General features: G+C 37.5%; 1 protein-coding gene across 3 annotated transcripts in view; it reads left to right on the top strand.

Moving 5' to 3' along the window:
- LOC106896398 (chromosome unknown open reading frame, human C10orf11) overlaps nucleotides 1-20812 on the top strand; it is a 687938-nt gene that overhangs the window by 378212 nt on the left and 288914 nt on the right. For all 3 annotated transcript variants that reach the window (XM_014956371.1, XM_014956372.1, XM_014956373.1), the window contains exon 3: nucleotides 10754-10880. In XM_014956371.1, the coding sequence (XP_014811857.1) occupies nucleotides 10754-10880 (127 nt within the window). The remainder of the gene's footprint in view (nucleotides 1-10753; nucleotides 10881-20812) is intronic.

Here is a 20812-nt window from a genome sequence, read left to right as displayed (position 1 = left end):
GAAAGTGGGCAGTTTAAGTAAATCTTATAAAAAAACATTAATGCAATGAATCTCACCTCAGTACTTTATTAAATCTATTTAAATGTGCATTGAAATATTTCAGAGACATCAAACTGAGGATACCATTGAGCATTTAGAAAGAGATGAATGCAGTGGCTGTTAAATTTTAATTGTTTCTAATCTCTTGCTACTATGGCAATAAAAATAAAAACTTTTTAGAGGAATATTCTATATAATGCATTATTTGCTAGGAATATTCTTAGTCAGCAAATCCACGTAAGCAAAATCATGTATTTTCTGCTTTTCCATCATTTTAATATGTAAGTCATAGGCTTCTAATAATCTTTGTGTTCTTATCTACGTTTAAGAGCATTAAGAAATCTTTCTTAATATTATTGAAAGCTGAAATATCTTTTAGTCATCTTCTCCTTCTTCCCCCTTCTCAACAAATTTCACAAGAAGATTAAAAATTTGAAATGAATCTACTCTATCTTATTTTGCTGTGCAGTTCTAAAGTATTCTGATGAGCCTGGATAAGCTGATGTGGCCTTTAGGGAGAGACACATCAAATATAGGCAGACAGCTCCTGTGTCTGGTAACAAAGACTGAGGAGGTCAAAACTATCCCAACAGGCCTGAGCAGGTCAGTCAGAGGCAAATGTTGGAAATAAAATTTGGTGGGGAGGGGAGCAAGGGGCCTGGGTCAAGTCCTGTTCAAAAAGTCAGCTTTGTCAAAAGCTTCAGTCACATTCTTACCTACAGGCAACCTCTGCTGATCCCAACTCATTAATCGAACTGGAGAGCCGTCTTGACCCTGGCTCCTTCCCTTTGAAGTGTGGTGTCCTCTGCAGCATGAGGAAATAATTTGCTGCCTGATTCAATGAGCCATCAGTAGAGCCAGCAGACCTAATGACATGTGAGAATATTAACCTCCTACCACGAAGAGCTGTGAATCTTGAGAGGCAGTCTATAATTCACCCAGCACTCCTGAGCCTTCCCTTTCTGTCTTATTTTTGCACTCACTTTCTCACTCACAGGGAGAGAGAGAGAGAGAGGAGAGACCCTCTTGTCGTAAAACTTTATTTTCTTCAGTAGTGGGAGCCTTACTGAGCTGCTTGATAATGAGTTACTTTCCTTTTGCAGTTGGATAAAATTTATACTGAAAACTAGACATCCGTCTTGCATATAATCATTTCTGTTTAAAATATGACACAGGCTATATAACTGACATCAAGGGGGTGGTAATCTGAATACTTACCCAGGTAGAGTATTTTATATTTCCTGATTTATTTTTCATCATCAAAAGAGAAAAGTAAGAACAAGAAAACAAACATGAATAACAATGATGTTATTCTATATAATGTGTTTTCTAGCTGCCCTCAGTCTAGAGGATCTTTCTGCAATCCTCTTCTTTTTTCATTTATTTTTTTTTCTACCTAAAGGGAAAAACAGTTCTGCCTGGCCAAGTGCTGTGTGTTATATGCACACACAAGGGTGTGTTCTTGCCCTTTGATTCTTAACAAAGAAATAGATTGTTGGTCTAATCCCACTGCTTTAAACGTCAGGGCTGGTTTTTCTCTTGTTGACTCCTTTAGCGTTTTCAGTCACCAATTCAGGTCTCCATGTCTGGTAAGCTTCAGAAAGCGAGCCACTGTTATTCATGTGGCTAAATAATGAGAAAAGAAAAGCAGAAATGGTCCTGTGTGTATGTGCTACTCACCATGAAAATGGGGCGATTACCAGACTTTACACTGTTATATACCCATATACAGTAAAATACTGTAGGACTTTTGTTTTGGTTTTAATGTTTTTTTTATAGCACTGATTGGTGCTGTAAAAGGTCAGAACTTAGAGGTTATGGAGATTATTATCCAACGTAACAAATTCCTAGACCAAAAGGACTGTTGTCTTGTCTGTGGTAGAAAGGTTTTGGTACGATTTGCTGTAACTGTACTGGCAAATTTCTCATATTTGGTGGAAACAGAGCTTGCAAAAGCAAATGAAAGTACCTCAAGTGTGAACACATGTGATGGTAAAAGGCGTTTCTCTGCTGGGAGTGAAAGTTAGCTATATAGTTGTGCAGCCAAAACCTTCCTGTTGGAAATTGAGCCTGAATTCTGTTGGGTTACAATTTAGGGTTATTTTGATTCTGAAGTATTGTCGGTAAAACCATTAATGTGTTGTGTGGATCTGGGTACAGACTAAGATACCATGCAGCGGGGAATGAAGGAGGTTAGGGAGACAAAGCAGGGTAGGTAGCAGAAGGAAATAATAAATAAATGGCAGTTATATGTTGTGTAACAAGTACTACAGTGTTTGTGGTATGCACATATGTAGATCCCTGTGATTTGAAGTTGTTCTGAAGATATTTCTTAACATTGAGGGATTCAGTGTTATGTCCATTAAAAATTCTCTGCTATCATGCTTGAGCAGTCTATTAGTCTTTCTCACCTCTTATAGCTGGTCACAAAGGCCAGTCCCCTTGCCTCTCTCTGCTTCATCTTTTTTATTAAGTTTATTAAAACTAGTCAGATTATACTTTCTTATGGCACAGGCTGTGCTTGGTCCATTCATTATGGTTTCTTATCTTGGCAGGCAATCTGAATTGAACGGCAGCTAGTCCATTATGCACATATGAAGCCCATCACTCCTCCAGCAATGGCCAATTCATCAAACATTTATCTTTTGCCCTCTGAGCAGTGCGTCAATTTGCTTGTCAATCCTCAGCCTTGGTTGTTGTGGAAGATGGGAGAAAAATTACTTTTCTTTTCCCCCTTCTCACTGAACTCCAGTAGTCGAAATGGGCTTTACTCTACTCACTCCACAGGCTTGTTACCCCCCCTTCTCTGTGCAAAAAGGGGAGGGGTCAGGTTACTATCTGAATTGCAGAGTGACAGATTGATCCAAGATACAGTAAAGCTTTCATTATGGCACTGCCTTTGCACTTGAATTTGCTCATATTTCCATTATAATACTGTTTTTTAGAGGTTTTATAAATAGGTTCTCAACTTGGCACATGGAGCTGAGAGGAGCTTTTAAGAATAAATATATTATGGGGTTTTAGGGTTTTTTCTTTTTTCTTTTTTTGAACAGGTAGATTTATATTTTCCACACTCTGGCTTATTATTTTGCTATTTCTAATCACTAACACTTCCTTGAATTCTTTCAAATTCAGGAAATGGCAGTGTTTGCATTTTTTTTTAATGCCATGTGTTTTACTAGTACCGCATTCCGTGTTAAGATTGTGGAAAAAGACCAATGAAGCAAGAGACATTCACATCCAAGTATTTCTCTTAAATACTCTAACCTTGTTATTCTTCATCAAATATTTTCTAGAAATTTTAGCAGAAGGATGCTTATGTCCGTACTTAGGAGTATTATTAAAGTGATGCATCCATTGAACTGCAGGGACTTCCCTAGTGATGGTTTTTCCAGAATGGCCTTTGATAAAATATGAATGCACAGTCACTTGCTCTCTGCTTGGTAATTTTTAGCTCTGTTTTGCAAACTGTATTTTGTTATATGATACTTGTTCGATCATTAGATGACTAAGAGCTCATTTTCTGATCCATTTTGCATTATTTTAAAATATTTTATGTGGCTTATGTGAAAACTGCCTTGCCACAGGCTATAGTATTACACTGATTGTCATTTTATTTAAATTTACACAAAATTGTAACAGTAATATCATATAAAATCTTGGCGTGTTTAATCCTAAAGATGTAATATAAAAACTTAAGCAAAAAGAGGCCTAATGTGAAGGATAAAGCTTGAGCTGTATTAATGAGATATCCTCTTGAGTAGAGCTGTATTAAATACACATAGTGAAATCTGAGACTTTAAGAGGTTCATTAGAAGAGACTTTGAACCCTACCCCACTCAGTCGGGTTGCTTCATGGTGGAGTTGGGCCAGGCAAATAAATTATCTTTTTTTCGGTTTTGTTTTGATTAGAGTCTTGGTAGGCAAATGGTGGTTAAATGACTGCGTGGTTGACTCTAATATGTTTTTGTGGGGAACTGAAAACTGTAATTGGAATTTGTAGTTTGTTTTACCAGATAAATAATCCACCTGTGTGGGGCACAGCTGTAACAGTTTATTTTACCTTAATGTTGCGATTTCTTCTAATTTCATTGCAAGACTTTGGACAAATAGACTATGTTCATCCTTCCCAAATTTATGTACTACACTGACCCTCCCCTTGATGGTCTGATTCACCTCCTGGAGGTGCCCATCTTTTGTTGCTGACTGTGAAGAGTTATGAGTAATGGGGTTTCTACAGAGGGATGACATAAATTTGCATTGTTGCTTTTCAGATAATTCCATCATTTGAGGAACTGCTGCTTAATAGCAAAATCTCTCTTTCTCAAGAAGTTCTGCACATTTGTTTTATAATTGGTAGGAAAAGGTTTGTAATATTGTGATCTTAACATTTAGAATTCAGAAGGCCTCTTACGTGTTTTTGTCTATCTCTTTATTGACTCTACTTTTGTTTGTGTTTTCCTTGTGGTTTGGGGGCGGGTGGTGGGTTGTAGGGGTTGAATTGGTTGTGGGTTGGTTTTTTGTTTTGGTTTGTTTTTTTAAGCAATGGAATTTGCTGCATAAGACTCAGAACAGGACTATAAAAACCAGATTAAGATTCTGGTTTTTTGTGAATCACCCCCATTCATGATTGTTGTGCAAGATGTTTTCATCCCAGTTTTGGTAACAAGGTGTCCCAAGTAGTCTTGTATGTTTTCAGTGGAATAAGGAAAGGGAAAAAATGAGGGATAGATATTAATTTTATTGTATGTCTGAAAATTAAGTATGACCTTTATATGAAAAGACTCAGGAACTAATTGTAGACCCAGTTCATAACAAAGATTTAATCTATTCTTATAGAGACCTTTTCTTCCCAGGTGTTTACTGATTCTGCTCATTCATTTCTCTTCATTTCCTCTTTGGCTGACCATATTCACTGACTTGCTTTAAGTTTTATTTGAAGGAGCTTCTTCCAGTTATTTTCTATCTAGCAACAGAAAGCTAGGAGCAGATTGGCTGGAAGTGATGCAAAATGCTACCTCTAGATAGCCTGCAAAATGCTGACATTCCCTCTGATATTAGACAAAACAAAACATTTTATATTTGGAAACATTGGTAAGCTTGAACAGAATTGAATAGAATTCTGTGATTACTGTTTTATGACTTGTCTGGTCTAACGTGGGGCCTGGCCCACACTAGAAATTTTGGGCTTTTTTCACTTTTTCTGGGGGGCCTTTTTCTTTTGTGTTCTGCTTTGGTCCAGGAGTCGTGTCAGGACTCTGTATTGCATACTCCATTCTGTTTTATTTTTGGATGTAGCATCATACAGGAAAATGGGTATATACACTGAGTAGAGCTGCAGAAAAGAAAAGTTACTATGCTTGAATAGTATAGAGGTCATTTTTTGATGCTTTACTTGTAAGTTATCTGCCATTACTATCTCTGTGTGCAGGAAATAGGTAAACATTTCATTTGCAGTGTTTTTGTGATTATAGTTGTGAGAGTGGGGTTTTTTTCTGGAATTTGAACTGAATTCTGTGTACTCTATTTTCTTTAAAATGTTGTGGGTTTTTATTTGTATAATATATTTATAGAGTATAAAATATTTATATTAATATAAATATTTTCCTGTACCCATAAGTGAGAGGTGTGTTTAGAGCAGAACCCCCCAAAGCAGGTTTGAAAGCAGAATTGTGACCGAGGTCTCAGCCTGAGGGAGTTTGCACAGAAGATTCACGTAACCCCTTCCACCAGCAAAACAGAATTGGAATTGGCTTGGGTTTTTCCCCTTATTTGTATGCTATATTTCACATTAAATGGAATTTAAAATTGAACAGGAATGAAAGCAAGTAAAACTGAAATGATGTTTTACATTCCCAGGGAATTATGCAAAATCTAAACTTACACATGTCTGTCTTATGTTTTTATATATATAGCATTTATTTATTGCTCTTTGTTTTGTTTTGGTGAGGTTAAGTCAGAGGACTAGAAGTCAGGAGCTCTGGGTTTTATTTCTTGTCTCTTAGAAAATTGCTGGAGGTCACCTTTCGTTAGTCACTTAACCTCTCTCTGCTTTACCACAAAATGGAATTTTAAGCTCAGCAGGTTTTTGAAGAGTAATTCATTAATGTTAAAAAAAAAAATGCTTTGTGCTCCTTGGCTGGCAGGTGCTGGAGAAATAGAAATTACATTTCTGTTCTTTAAATACTGAAATTATCTACTACTAGGGTTCTCGTGTTGATTCTGCTCTCTTTTAATCTGTTAAAACATAAAAGGCAAGAAAAAAGGTATTTTAAAAAGCACTTGTTTTGTAACAGCTCTGTCTTTAACTTCTGGTAATGGCTATCTCTTGTCAACAGAGTGCAAATCAATTTCAAGGCTAAAGCCAAACTCTCTCATTTACATATTGTTAACTGCTCTCTCTTTTCCTGTTAAACAGGAGGAAAAAAGTCATTAGATATGAGGCAGCTGTCTTATTAATGGAGGGGTGGGGTAAAACGTGAGGAGCACTTTCAGCGTATACTTCTGAACAGCTCGTTCCTCTGGACAAGGACAACTGCAGTGTACCAGCATTTGTCCATTACTTGAGAGGTTTCTGGGGTTTTTTTTCATTTATAAGATCTTGTGTTTTCATTGTCATGTATTACCAAAATGAAGAGCTGCTCTTCAGTTTCATTGTAACCAAATCCCTGTCAGGCCAGAGGGACCATATGAAATAGTGTAGTTGACAGTTGCCACGAATACACAGAGGAGAAAAAAAATCTCTGCCATGACATTCCTTTATGATTAAAACTTTGTTACAAACTATGAAAGAATTACAGAAAAAAAAGCTGGAAGAAATCATACTGATTAGTGGAAGGACTTGGATAAAATGACATTTGTGAGACCGTTGTATGCTAAAGGATTATTTACTGTCTGCTTACAGAACCTCTTAAGTCGTTTTGCAGAGGGAGTCAGTTTCCTGTTTAGCACAGTGTTTTTGTAAGCTAATGAGGGCAAAGCGTGAGCCATAGGCAATGATGCTGTGATATTAGCTGTGACAGGGAGCTTGATCATAATTATCTTAACGAGGATAGGGTTAATTACAGTGGAAACTTAAAGTTTTTTCTGTTTGAATGAGGCGGCGCTGAATACGTTGTGATGTTTTGTCGGTTTGATGTGACTTTGGAAATTGCAATGGAAATCTCTTGGCAGCACTTGCTCTCCTCTGGGAGCGGAGTGTGAGCCCTGCGATGAGGTAACTGAGATGGTACCTGTGGGTGAGATAATGGGCAGCTTTCCTGTCATCAGAGCAGGGAAAAGCGACCTGCAATACACCTTTGTGATGTTTATCAGCCTTTTGAAACCAGGGAAAACAACTACTGCCGCTGCCCCTTCAAGGGCTGGTTGTATTTCGGTGGTAAAATTGTGAGTTTGTTTTAATATACTAATACGGGGAGACATTTTTTCTGCTGCGAACTATGAGAAAACAGCACAGCTTTAATTGTAGACTGGTTCTCTTTCTTGGGGGATTTCCCTCTTTTTATACTCATCTCTTAGGGTGTTTGCGTGTTATGCTATGCACTCCGCTCCGCTTTTGTAATGGGATCATGAGGAAATACTTGGAGTACATTAATATAACTAATTAATTAAGAATTACGAATTAAGAATTACTAATTAAGAATAAACATGCCAGTATTTACTTCTGATTTCTACCTCAGCTCCTCAAAAATACTTTCTACATACCAATTCACAATTGCAATCCTTTCATTTCCCCCATCTGCACGTGGGAAATTGAGGCACATAAAAGTTATGTGACTTGCTGAAATTTGTACCAGAAAACCTATTGTGTGGATTGTACTTAACATTTTTAAATTGTGGAGTGTAACTGCTGGGCAATGTTTCCTTATATATTATGATGGTGGAGATTGTTGCCTTGAATTTAGCAGCAAGAATCACTGAATGATAGCAATCACGTTTTTCCCTTTTTCGTTTCTTTACCAGTTGTCTTACCATTTTTGTTTTGGTGCAGGTTTTTTTTTCTTCTGTTTAAGATGAAAAAATAAGAATTCTGCGAATAGCAAAATAACATATGGATGTAAATTTATGTTAATGGCTACACCCTCTCTGTGCTGTGGCAGCTCCTCCCATCTCCCCGGACTCTGAATTTAGGTGATTAAATCACCAAGTGCACACTGCTCTGATGACATGAAAACAACAATTAATAAGCAACCCCCTGTGTAACACGGCTCCTTTTTAACTGAGCAGCTAATAACATTACATGGCAAAAATTATCAAAACCAGACAGGTGTAAGGAGATTTGCGCACAATTTTCTCTGCCTATCTATGAAACTAGTACCCCGTGTTCAGCCCAGGCTTGTGAAAGAAAGGCTGTTTCAATAGGCAACTCCCTCTAGTGTTTCAAGGCCTTTTGTCCCACTTCATGGCTTGTCATTTTGTTTTATGCCTCCCCTGCAGCAGTTTTGGATGTGCGCTTTCTTCTCCTTGCCAGTTGCCAACCATTTGCTGATTCTTATGATAAGAGTATTATATTTGCATAACATAACTCAGGAACAATGTGTATTTTGATGCTGACACTGACCAGAGCCCAAACAATGTTTTTTCACAAAGGACCTATTAACATCCCATAAGGCTCTGTGGTGTTGACAAGGAGGTGGCCTTCTCTGAACTCCTTTGGCAAGTCAAAGTCTTACACTGAAATGTGAGGTTTGGAAATAATCCACTATTTATATAATAAAGAGTATTTAAGGGGAATTTGCTAAACTAGGTTTGTCAAATAAACTGAAACGAAAACTCATAACAGCTTGATAAACTCACTGCTACTTCCTCTGGGTTATTTTGCCTTTTAAAGGTACTTCGGGGGAAAGCACTGTCTGAAATGTTTGCTGATCTCTCTTCTGATCTTGACTGTGGCAAACCCAAGTCTGTTGCGACCCTTTGCTGCAGGAGCCAGCTGAATGCAGCGTGCTAGCACCGCTCTTAACCCTCTGCAGTTTGGGTAGGCTGAATTGAGTTTTTCCCCAAACAGCTTGTTAAAGGCAAGTGCAAAAAGTGCGACTGTTTACTGTGGTGGTTGTTTCAGAATGATGTCTATAACAGAGGCTTTTGTTCTTTCAGCTTCAGAAATTGTAGTCTCAGTGCATTGTACCGATATGGATATGCCACAGGGTGCAGGCATGGCAAATTGTCTTTAGGTCTGGCTGCCCAGCATCAAAATGGCATTAGGAATAGTCGTACCTCCCTTTCAGAATGCCAAGTCAAGAGACTGTGAACCCTTTGGAGTCCTTGGACTGAAATACACTGTTTCGATGTTGTGCAAATGTTACTTGAATATTCATAGTTTGGTGTACAGTACCCAGTGTAAAGGTCATGGACTTGATTTCTTTTGGTTGTTTGAACCCTCTAAATGTGATTTATCAGTGGTCAGTAAGTTGTACCTACAAAAGTGGTATCTTGTTGTTGTTGGAGAGATGAATGTTAAATTGTCTAATTTGAAATCCACATACTTTCTAATAATATTTGCATTTTCCTCCAGCAGTAGTGCCTGTGGAACTCTCTAACAGGGGCCTTGGCTGTATTTTGATCTTTGCCAAAAAACTGGGGGGAGGGTGAGGAAATCCCCTCAGTATAAATGTCATTGGAAACTGAATAAATAGTATAGACTGCATCTCCCTTATTCATCACATTTTATAAAACAGACAGGAGATACAGTGATGATCTTCCCACTGGTAGGCATAGTAGATCAGCTGTCAAGTCATGCAATCTCAGCATATCTTTAGGTGTCTGGTAGGTGAATGAGCTGTGAATGTGTGTCTGTGCGTATGCTCCGTATACCATGTGTCTTAGTTGATTAATGTGTGGGTTTCTTTTTCCTGGTGGAATGTGCAAGCATTAAGAATCAAGTTTAGAATAGATGCCTTAACAAGGTACCAAAGTGTTCTTTTTAGGTTTTTTTTCCCTGTAGTTTGTTGTCAGAGGAATGAATACCTCCAGAATCTTGCTTATTTATAAGCCATCGTGTGCACGTCCATGTTGTGAAATGCTCCTTTTTAAGGCTGCTCTCTGCAGTCTGACCTGTGGCTTGACAGTGGGACAGTAAGTTCCAAAAAGAAAGAAAATGCCTTTTCTGTCTGGACTAATTTTGCATTTTACTTTGTAGAGAACATTTTATTTTGTTTGCAGGGACTCAAGAAGCAAATTAAGTGGTTAATAAAAAGTAAAAAAAAAAAAAAAATCCCTTCTCCATTTCCTATTATTGCATGTAAGGTAACTGCTAAGAAATGATACTTGAAGTTGTATTTATTATTGTTAGCGGGGTATGATATTTCTTGGCAGAAATGATGGATGACAACTTAAATTTGTGTCCAGGGAATGAAGGTGAACTGTGACAGAGTTATTTATCTTGGGAATGGAGGTTAGGGTCAGGCGAGGCTGGGTGCCTGAAGGCACAAGACATTGACAAATTCATCCTGCAGGCCCCATATCTGAAGCCTTTTGTTTTGGATCCTGGCTACTCACTAAGTGACCCCCATCCTTCATCCTGCCAGCATGTGAAGGATGTGTTGCAGTGCCAGCACTCCCCTTGCCACTAATGCTTGTCATTCACTCTTCTGACAGGCCCAAACCAAAACTATTCCCACTCCTGAAAGGGAAGGTTAAAATATTTATTTCAGCTCATAATGACCTCCCTGATTTAGTGGAGTATCATTTTTCCTTTTGCCTTTGTCGTTTGCAGGTCACTAGAAGGACTGAAAACATTCAGTTACTTGGAAGAGCTGATCTTGGACAACAATCTACTCGGAAATGACCTTCTGTTACCCAGGTTGCCCCACCTCCATACCTTAACGCTCAACAAGAACCAAATATCCTTTCAAAGAAATACCTGCAAAATGTCAAATGAGTTTTATGTGTCAGCCAAATTAAAGTATGTGAAATATAGTTCATGTGCAGACAAAGCATTCTCTCGTTTGGCACCTGGAATACTTCATAGTAATTTATTATAGGTCATTCATAAATGAAATGCACCATTATATCTTCCTGTTGCTCCATTTTAGTGAGAGATCTAAGTTATGGCTCTGAAGAAATCTTTCTAATAGATAAAATAGAGAAAGAAAATAATGTCAGTGCTACCAGCGTGCAGCAGTTCCTGTGTTTGCTTGGGGTTCTGTTGCAGGCTGACCTCTAGTGGAATAGAGAGTGCAGTGAAATGCTATTAAGTTTTTATACTTTAAATAGCTTTTAAAACATTAGAGTAAAATAAAATAAAATAAACAAACAAGAAATGTAATACCTTTTTCTATTGTAATGAAGATGTTAATATCGCAATATGGTAGTTGCTGTGGAACTGCAGCTGTAAAAGCAAGTCACTCTATTCTTGGTATTCCAACTCTTTATAAATTCATGTAAAATGCTGTCCAAATCAAGCTCTTAATAGCTTAAAGTATTCAAATGGATAGTTAAGTCCATTCATGACCAATCATTCAATTCTCTACATCCCTGAAGTTAGAGCCTGCTTAAGTTTATTCAGAATAAATATTTCAGCATTTGCCTAAGTACTCTGCTGAATCAGAGTCCCCTAGTCTGTAGGCTTATAGATAATGGTCTGTAAAAACTAATTATCCCCAAGATCTGGGCATTGACTAGATTATTAAATAATCTTCCCATACTTTGACCCTTTCTGGAGTTTTGAAGATGTGTAATATACGGTTTTACAAAAGTTAAGGGTGATCAAAATGTGGCCAAAAGGCCAACTAAAGCCTGCAGAGTCTTAGAACACGGACCGTGAAAGCCCTCTCCTTGTAATTGCAGTGTGAGGATAAGGCTGCTCAACTGCAGGCTTTTATTACAGACAATGTAAACAGAGAGCAATTTACCTCCTACTAAAGCAAAATCCTCCTACTGAGGAGAATAAAAATAACTGCAGATTCTACGATTTCTGCACTTATTTTTGACTCTATAAATAAATAAAAATCAGCAGAGGAACTTTTGTTCTTGGGGCTCTGGAAATTTGCCAAAAGTGTCTCCTGAGCAGTAACAGTCATTACTGTTCTACGTATTTCGCTAGATTTCTGGTTAATGCCAGGATTCTGGGGGTTGTATTTGAGTAGCTGGTTTTATTCTTTACTGCCCTGGTAAAAATCTGAACTGGGCATGCGTTGATGAAGACTGGACAAGAACATTTTTGTTGACGTTGTGACTGGTGGTGGTATGTCTCATGCAGCATATCTCCTTCTACAAAGCGTGAAATGTAAATTTGGCCATAAGACCCAAAAGTGTGTGAGTACATTTGTCCTTTGGGGCAATGTCAAGGAGGAGCTTTGCACTTACGAAAAGGGAGGGCAGATGTATTGAATAAGAATTCAGTGAACAAAATCCAAGGAAAAAAAATTATCCTGTCAGTGGTATTCTTTGAAGAGTTTCTGCTGGTCTTACAGACATACTTAAAATACTATTGTCAAGCAAGTAAGCTCTCAAAGTCAATGATAACATGATAAGAAGGATTTGCTCTATCCTGGGATTTTTTAAATTCAATCTTAAAACTATGAAGTTAGAGCTTTGAGAGTATTGAACTACGCAGGTTATAGAAATAATGTATTCGTTTTGTAGTGTGCTGCCAATAGTTGAAGAGAGGAGTTGCAGAAATGCTTGTAAAACACCTAATATATACAAACTGCCCAGAGAAGAAAAAATGCTGCTCTCCATCATTAACATTTTGAGCCCTTGGGAGTAGTAATCTCTTGTAGGGAAGACACAGCAGTCTTCAGAAGCACGGAGACCTTCCAGATTCCTCTCTTCAATGTGGATACCATATTTGAAAAAGGTCTCTTATGAACTTGAATCACTTCTTTTAATGAATGTTTTCTCTATAGAATTCTTTTAAGAATGTTCAAATAAAAGTGTGCATTTAATAGAATAATGAAATACATCACGGGAAAGATTGTTTAGTATATGACAGTAGCACTACAGAGGGGACACAAGTGAGAAAAGAATACTGATAGAAATAAAACTTCAATTGGTGGAATATTACCAAGTATATATTTGGAGAGAGAGAGATATGAAAACAAACAGAAATCCAAACTGGCCTCTGTGAAAACTGGAATAACATGTAAATTTTAAAACTCACGAGAGCTTTCCTGTGTATCTCTTAATATTACTGTACTCTTTGCTATTTCTCTCCTTTTATTTTGACTTCATTTTGATCCAGATCCTGTTTTGATAGTTCTGATAAGAACTTTCTACTCCTTTTACTTGGTTCATCTATTGTGTGGCATTGTATGTGTAAGTAACACTTAGCCCCTCCTAATATAATGTCTGGATACACTGTACAAATGCAAAACCTTATCTCTAAATCAGGTAAGTGCTTAGAAGAATTATCTGGTATTTTTTTCTTCAAATAGTACTCGTGTATTTCAGTTACAGCTAGGCCACTACCAGTTTTTCAACTAGAAGTGGAAGAAGCAAATTTAAATATTACTATTTTAAAAACAGTTTCCCACTATTATGCCTCAGGCTTTCTGTAATGTGTAATCTGTTACAAATATTTTAAAATGCGGTCTATATAGTGGAAATACATAAAGGATAGTTATCAACATTGTGCATTATCGGTCTCTAACAAGCTTTTTTCTTGTGTATAGTATATTTGTTTTTACAGAAGTATGATTTACTTTGGGAGACATCATCTTAGTTTCCCTATCAGACACAAAGGATGGGAGAAAGCAGAAGACTAAGATGGATGGGTGGTAGGTGGGAAGTTGGTTTTGAAGGGAGGACTCATGACTGCAGTCACCTGTGCTTGTAATGGGAGCCTCATTTCTCCTTTTAACGGTGTTCACTAGATACTAAGAATCAGTTAAGAGACCTCTGTGTGTATAACAGTGTGAGGTTTCATCGCTTTTCACTGTGCTGATCACGGCTGGTGTTGCAGTGGGAGTATATAGTATAGACTTTTCAATTTCCTTTACATTTCAATATTTTTAGTAATTTTTAAAACTATTCAAAAGGGCAGCGGTGATAGTTTGTCAAATATATATACCTGTATGCTAAAAATTAGATGGTGTTCACTGGCTCACTTCAAAATAGACAAGTCTGATAATGAACCAGATCTGGGATTCTCTGAAGTAAAAGCTCTATTTCTTTACTGAGTCCAGTGAGCTGGTCATCCATTTAACATACATTCTATATACCTCTGAACAACTGATACCAAAATTTATTTCAAATAAAGGTGTAAATGTAGAATGCAGACATCGAATCTAGGCCTAGATTTTGAATGGTTTAGAGGGAAAACAAAATATTTCACACCATAGAGTGGGAAGTCTGCAGCTGGGCAGAATGCACATAGTGGTGTATGCATTACGTACGGCAAGAGGAGTTATCAGTTTGGTTCAGACCTAAGGATTATATATTCTTGAGTCTGAAAACAGCATGGATGCAGTACCTCAACTGAAGAATGTACCAGTAAGTTCTTCTGCTATAACCTGTATTCACAGGGCTCTCATCATAATGCCTAACAGTTATGGATTTCTTTAACCCCCAAACCGTAGATTGTAATTTATTTTGCCTTTGTGCTTGTTCCTACATTGTCCTGAAGCGCTTGAAGACCTAGAAGTCCCAGTCTGACCAAAATCTCATTATGTTAAGTGCTGAGGACTTGATGTTTAGATTGGGTGAATACCTTAAAGACATAAAGTGTCCCCTATTATGCAGAGATTCCTATCTCCACTAAACAAAGATCTAAACTGAAATGGTACAGTGATCTTTCTGCAAGTACTTCTGAGCTCTCCATGCCACAATTGCAGTTTTGTCTAAATCTGAGTGTGGCTTGTTAGAGAACCACAGTACCTGATGAGTCAAAAACCTTTCTTCTAAAATAAAGCATAACTGAAGTAGAATTTAAGTAATGTGAATTTCTTATGTCAAACGTCCATGGAAGAAGGAGGTAGTCTTCAGTGCAGGTGATTCCTTACCCTGTTCAACAGAAGTGCTTGGACCAGTTCAACTCCCAGATGTCAGAACTTAAAAAAAAAGGAAAGGCAAGCTGCTCCTTTATTCTTGATTGTCTTTGTGTTGCCTTGGGAACCTTGAGCAACAATTGGGCTGAATAGTCTTTAAAAAAAAAAACAAAAAAACCCCCAGACTTTAATAGAAGGGACATAGGGTTTCAAAACAATTGGGCTGAATAGTCTTTAAAAAAAATCCAAAAAAACCCCAGACTTTAATAGAAAGGACATAGGGTTTCAGGATGGACCTCTCTAGACAACCAGAAACATAATGTCATTGCAGGAGAAGAAACATTTCTCCTTTCTTTCACGTTTGTATGCCTAGCAATATTGAAACCTGGTCTCCAAATCTGCACCCTTGGAACCAGGGCCTTTCTCAAATCCCTTTAAAAGCACTTGCAACTCCAGCTACACAGAGAAAAGTAATGCTCCGCCAGCAGGCAGAATGAGACTTTTTGCCCAAGTATTCAGTATGCAGGAAGCTCTCCATGAGATGCATGGACTTCGTTAATTACCACCTCTGCTCACCTTTCCTTTCTTGACCAAAATTTTTTCAGTCAGCGAATAAGGCCTTATCTAAGATGGACCTCTCTAGACAACCAGAAACATAATGTCATTGCAGGAGAAGAAACATTTCTCCTTTCTTTCACGTTTGTATGCCTAGCAATATTGAAACCTGGTCTCCAAATCTGCACCCTTGGAACCAGGGCCTTTCTCAAATCCCTTTAAAAGCACTTGCAACTCCAGCTACACAGAGAAAAGTAATGCTCCGCCAGCAGGCAGAATGAGACTTTTTGCCCAAGTATTCAGTATGCAGGAAGCTCTCCATGAGATGCATGGACTTCGTTAATTACCACCTCTGCTCACCTTTCCTTTCTTGACCAAAATTTTTTCAGTCAGCGAATAAGGCCTTATCTCAAGGCCCTATCTCCCTACGAGATAGGGTTCAGGCCAGAACGTGGCATACAAATGACTGTGCATGACATCCTTTTACACATCGAGAAGGGAAAGACGTATACTTGCATATTGCAAGCTATTTCTGTGGTTATCCAACCTTGAAGACCTAGCACATTCTAATGGAAAAGCGTTCAGGTGGCAAAGATCTTTTCACACTGCATTCAGAGGAGAATTGGTAACTTCTGCTTCAAGGCTATTTGCCTGTGGAATGGCTTGTGATTGCTGCATTGTGTTTGTGATAAAATTAATTGAAGCAAATATTTCAAATGGGAATAAATATAGGTACCTTGCTTATTTATGACTCTTGTGGAAGTGCTATCCAGCTGTTTTAATGTTAGGTTGATTGTGGCACCTGCATGACAGATGTTTAGTTGGCAGAAGACTTCTGAATGACAGGTTGGGGTCTTTCTATGTGGCAGTCTGGAATTCTGTCTGATATTTCTGATATTCTCTACGTGAGTATTTAAAAAATATCTTGAATGTACAGCTGATTGCTCTTTACTTTGTTCCTTTGCTTCCAAGGTCTTCCAAAAACTCTAATCAAAGTCATTAACATGAAAAGTTCTCCTGCCACTCTTTTGGGGAAGTTGCTAAAAATTTCAAAAGACTAGTAAGAACTTTTTGAAAGAATATGGTGGAGCAGCTTGGAAAGCACTGAGACAGAGAACAGGCAGAGAAAAAGGTAACAAACAAATCCCAGGTTCTCTTGCATACTTCAGACTATATGCAAAAAATAACTGAGTGGTGAGACAGAAAATATGTATAGGTTAGATTTTTTTGGACAGTTATATGTTAAGATAGCATTTGTATAGAGTTAATTAGAATAATTTTTTCATTTAGAAATTGTTAGCTGTTTCATAGGTTTGACCAGCAGTTGTCCCTGAACAACCACCTAAAATATACTAAGGATACCAGTGAAAAAGGAAACAGTATAGAGTCTGAGGAGCACCCAGTGGCATTCCTCAGTACTTATTACTGTCTATAAAGGAGTCATGCAGTGTCTGTGTCCTGGAATTATGCTGGAAGCACTAGTGAAAGCACACAGCTAAAGGGACTTGAGAATACAAAGGTCTGGAGTAGTGGAACACATAAGACTTCATCCAGTGGTTTCTGTGTGAATCCACACAACCTCTCAGAAGTGTAACAGAATGGTCTTTTCACTATGCTGGCTGTCAGAAGACACAGCTTAGCGTCAAAGAGGCTGTCCCTGCTTGTAAGGTTCTCCTTAAATTGACTAAGAGAAATGGCATTATACTGTCCACTCAGAGGTTACAACTTTGACCTTGTTCAAATACAGTATTCCCTGGAGACAATTTAACCTTGAATCACACCAGTCCTTCCTTTGTCGTACCCTTGAATACTGTGGAACTAATCTTTGAAGGATATGGAAGGGACCATAGTCCCCACTAGCACTAGAATTTTAATCCAGGCTACAGGATTTTCTACAAAACAAGCAAACAAAAGTGTTATGGGCTTGCATAGACAGTCAATTGTTAGCCAGAAAAGGGAGATGCATCATTTGCTTAGGACTTTTGCTTGGTTTTTTGCCTTCTGGAGAGCCTCACAAACTATGATGTCAGGTACCAGGTAATGTGTGAAAATAGACAAGTCAGAACATAGAATCTCAGTGTCGCTGGTGGCATTTGTTTTTCTGAACACAAGATATGGTGATGTCTTTGTGTATGCTTGTGCGTATGTATGCTGTGAACATGAAATATGCATTTGTGTATACATACATGTACCATAATGAAGAGGCTTAAAAAGGTTAATCTGAGGGTGAGAGATACCCAGTTCTTGTAAACATTCTATTTAAAAATAGAAGTAGTGCAAGAAGTCACCGATACATATTCACCTGGTGAACAGTGACACTGACTTCAGAAAGATCAGTTCAGGGCTGTTGTCACAGTGCTTTTAATAAATAAATAAATCTTCACTAGCACTGTCCATGGATCTAACTGTGGCTTTCCTTTTTGGAGAGAACGGAGCTGAAATTGGCACAGCAGAAGTGACACAGCAGGATTTTGCAGCTCTTTGGCTCTGATTGCACCAATATGGCACTCCTTAGGCTGCAACAATAAACCATGAAAAGGCAACTGGCAATAGACTTGCTTTTGATTTTCTCCTTCTGTATTTTCCTGGCTTTATTTTAGAAAGACTTTACAGTTTTGGTGGCATCCTATAGCTCCAGTATTGTGATTAAAATAAGTATATGACATGGTAATTAACTAAGCAGTACACTAGAAGTGCACCATGACTTATGACTCATCTCTGAGAAACACTTAATCATGAGAATTTGAACAGGATATCATTTATTTTTTCCTACTTGCTTTGTAAAGAATAACTGTCATGGCAAGTGGATGGGGCTTCTTGGAAAAATAATCTGTACCTTGCATTTTTGGTGTGTTTCTAAGGAGGCTGAGAAAACAGTTAAAGTCTTAAAGAACAGAATTTTTTATTATTTTATTTATGATACAACTGCTAATTCTGGCACATAAAAGTTGGCTATCATAAGCCACAGGTTAGTTTGTTCCCAGGTGTTGCTGGTGTCCTGCTATTTTTGGGTTGTCTAAGCCTGCAAAGCTTCAACTTTTCTGTGAATTAGTGACCTTCTACTTTCGAGGTGATTGTGTCCAATTCTTGGGGTTTGCGCTGTGGATGTTTCTGTTTCTGTTGCAGCTGAAACTGAAATAATGTTAGGATGCTAAATACCTTCTTTGTTAGAGGGAGGTGAGTAAATGATAACAAAGAAAACATCTGGGGAGTATCACACAGAACTGCAAGGTAAGAGCTCTGTGTGTGATTCCTGGCCATCCTTGCCTGAGATAATTTTTAGGGGAGTATTTCTGCATCTAAAATCAATGCTAAGGATTTAGATATGAGATATTAGAATCTAGACACTAATTTCTGATTTTGGAGAGACTTAGATTTTTGAGATGCAGATTATCAACTACTGTTATTTACCCGACTTTGATGCATAGTCTTACACTTTTGGCAGACCTAAGCTGACACTGCTCTTTATCACCACGTCTAAATAAGTTTTGATGAGAGTTAGACTATGTCTCATACTCCAGCAAATTGTTGGGGAGAAAAGCTTCTACCCCTGATTTGGCAAGCAAAAATTCTGCACATTTATTCCGTAGAAGAAGCCAAAAGTTTGGGGGTTGGCTTCCCCCACTCCCCCTTTTTGATAGGAAAAGGCCAGATATAATCTAAGGCTTGCAATAGCTAACCCCCTGTGTGTGATTGCTGTTATGGAAATAACTGTCTTCTGTAATAATAAACTATTTCTCTCAGGGAGCTTTTTGCAATGTAAGCAATCCTGCAAGAAATTAAGTGTTTCTCCTGGCTGAGGGAGGGTGCCAGATTCAAGCACTTCTCTAACAGCCTTAGGAAATTTTTAAAAAGCTTTTGACTTGAGCATGTGTGGAAAAACAGTTTGTGACTTTCCCATCACAGTCACATACTTCCTGAAAGAGCCATGAAAAAGTTTATGCATGAGCTTGAGGTCCAGGTATGAGAAGACAAGAATCAGAACCAAATTTTGATTGAGAATTCATCCTGGCTAACAAAGAAGATTTTTTTTCTTGAGGTCTTGTTGGTTATTTACTGGCATATGGAATTCCATAATGTGGCTTTACCAAATTAAATATTAGTATGTTTACCTTTTTAATTAATTAATACAACTAATCTCAAACCCTCATTTTTCTCACTCAAGCAAAATGTTTGAGTATGATTCCTCAGACCTTACAGGGCATTAACTTATAAGCCTACATACATTGATTTTAATCTGTTAAAATTAGTAATTGTCAGCATGATCTTCATGTGTGTTTGGAAATAAAATAGAATTTCAGACTTACACATGGAAGCCTACATTTTTAACAATGAAGCTGCTCTTTCCCTTCTGTATTGCTTCTGTTGCCCTTAAGATATTGAGGTGAAGAAATAAAATAAATTCCATCAGCTAAAAATAACAAAGATAACAGAAACACATAAATATAAATAATAGCAACACAAGTGAATTGAGGATTTAAAACAATAGTTGTGGTCTCTAACAGCAGGAGTGGATAAAAACAGAGCAATGAAATGTCCTTTAATGGATTTGAATAATTATTACTGTTGTCTAAGTCAGTCAATTTTTAACATTAAAAACTTTTTACATGCATATGCATGGCATCTTTTTTAAGAATCATGCCTTTTTCTTTGCATGTAAATCAAAGTAACTAAGAATGTGTAGTTCGAGTCTTAGAGATTGTAACACTAAACTTTGACAAAGTAATTTGCTTTATTTCATCAATCAACAAGGTGAAAATGGTTGAATATTGTTGTTATGCTTAAACCTAAGCTGTGATTTCCAATATTGCAGTGGTTAAAAGATTAACCTTTTTTGCTTGTTTATTTTAATATAGTTTACAATATAGAAGGTGTATCATCATTGTTTATGTTATGAGGAACATAGCTAAGTTAAAGTGCCTCATGAACACCAAAATATAAGGCAAGTTTAATGATAAAAATTATGCTTTACAAGACTTTAAAGCTTCAAATATAAACTACTTGTAACACTGAAGTCTTTAAGTTGCACTTAGTGAAGCATTAATTCACATATACTAATTGAGTAATTACAAATGTGTTGCTGTGGCACTCAAAGCATTTATATGCTGGGAGTGAAAGTGGGTTGTTGTGGTTTGACTTTTTTTTTTTTTTTTTTTTTTAAAACCTCTTCGCCACCCATTGCTGGTTTGCGAGAGTAATGTAGCCACTTAATGAGAAGAAAGTAGCAAGATGATACACAAGGTGTTGAAATGCCAAAGGGCCAATATATATTCTGAAAGCTTCCTACTTAA

The sequence above is a fragment of the Calidris pugnax genome, unplaced genomic scaffold (assembly GCF_001431845.1).
Source record: "Calidris pugnax isolate Ruff unplaced genomic scaffold, ASM143184v1 scaffold196, whole genome shotgun sequence".
Lineage (NCBI taxonomy): Eukaryota > Metazoa > Chordata > Aves > Charadriiformes > Scolopacidae > Calidris > Calidris pugnax.
The sequence above is the reverse complement of the archived record's forward strand: the minus strand, read 5'-3'. Positions and strand labels throughout refer to the sequence as shown.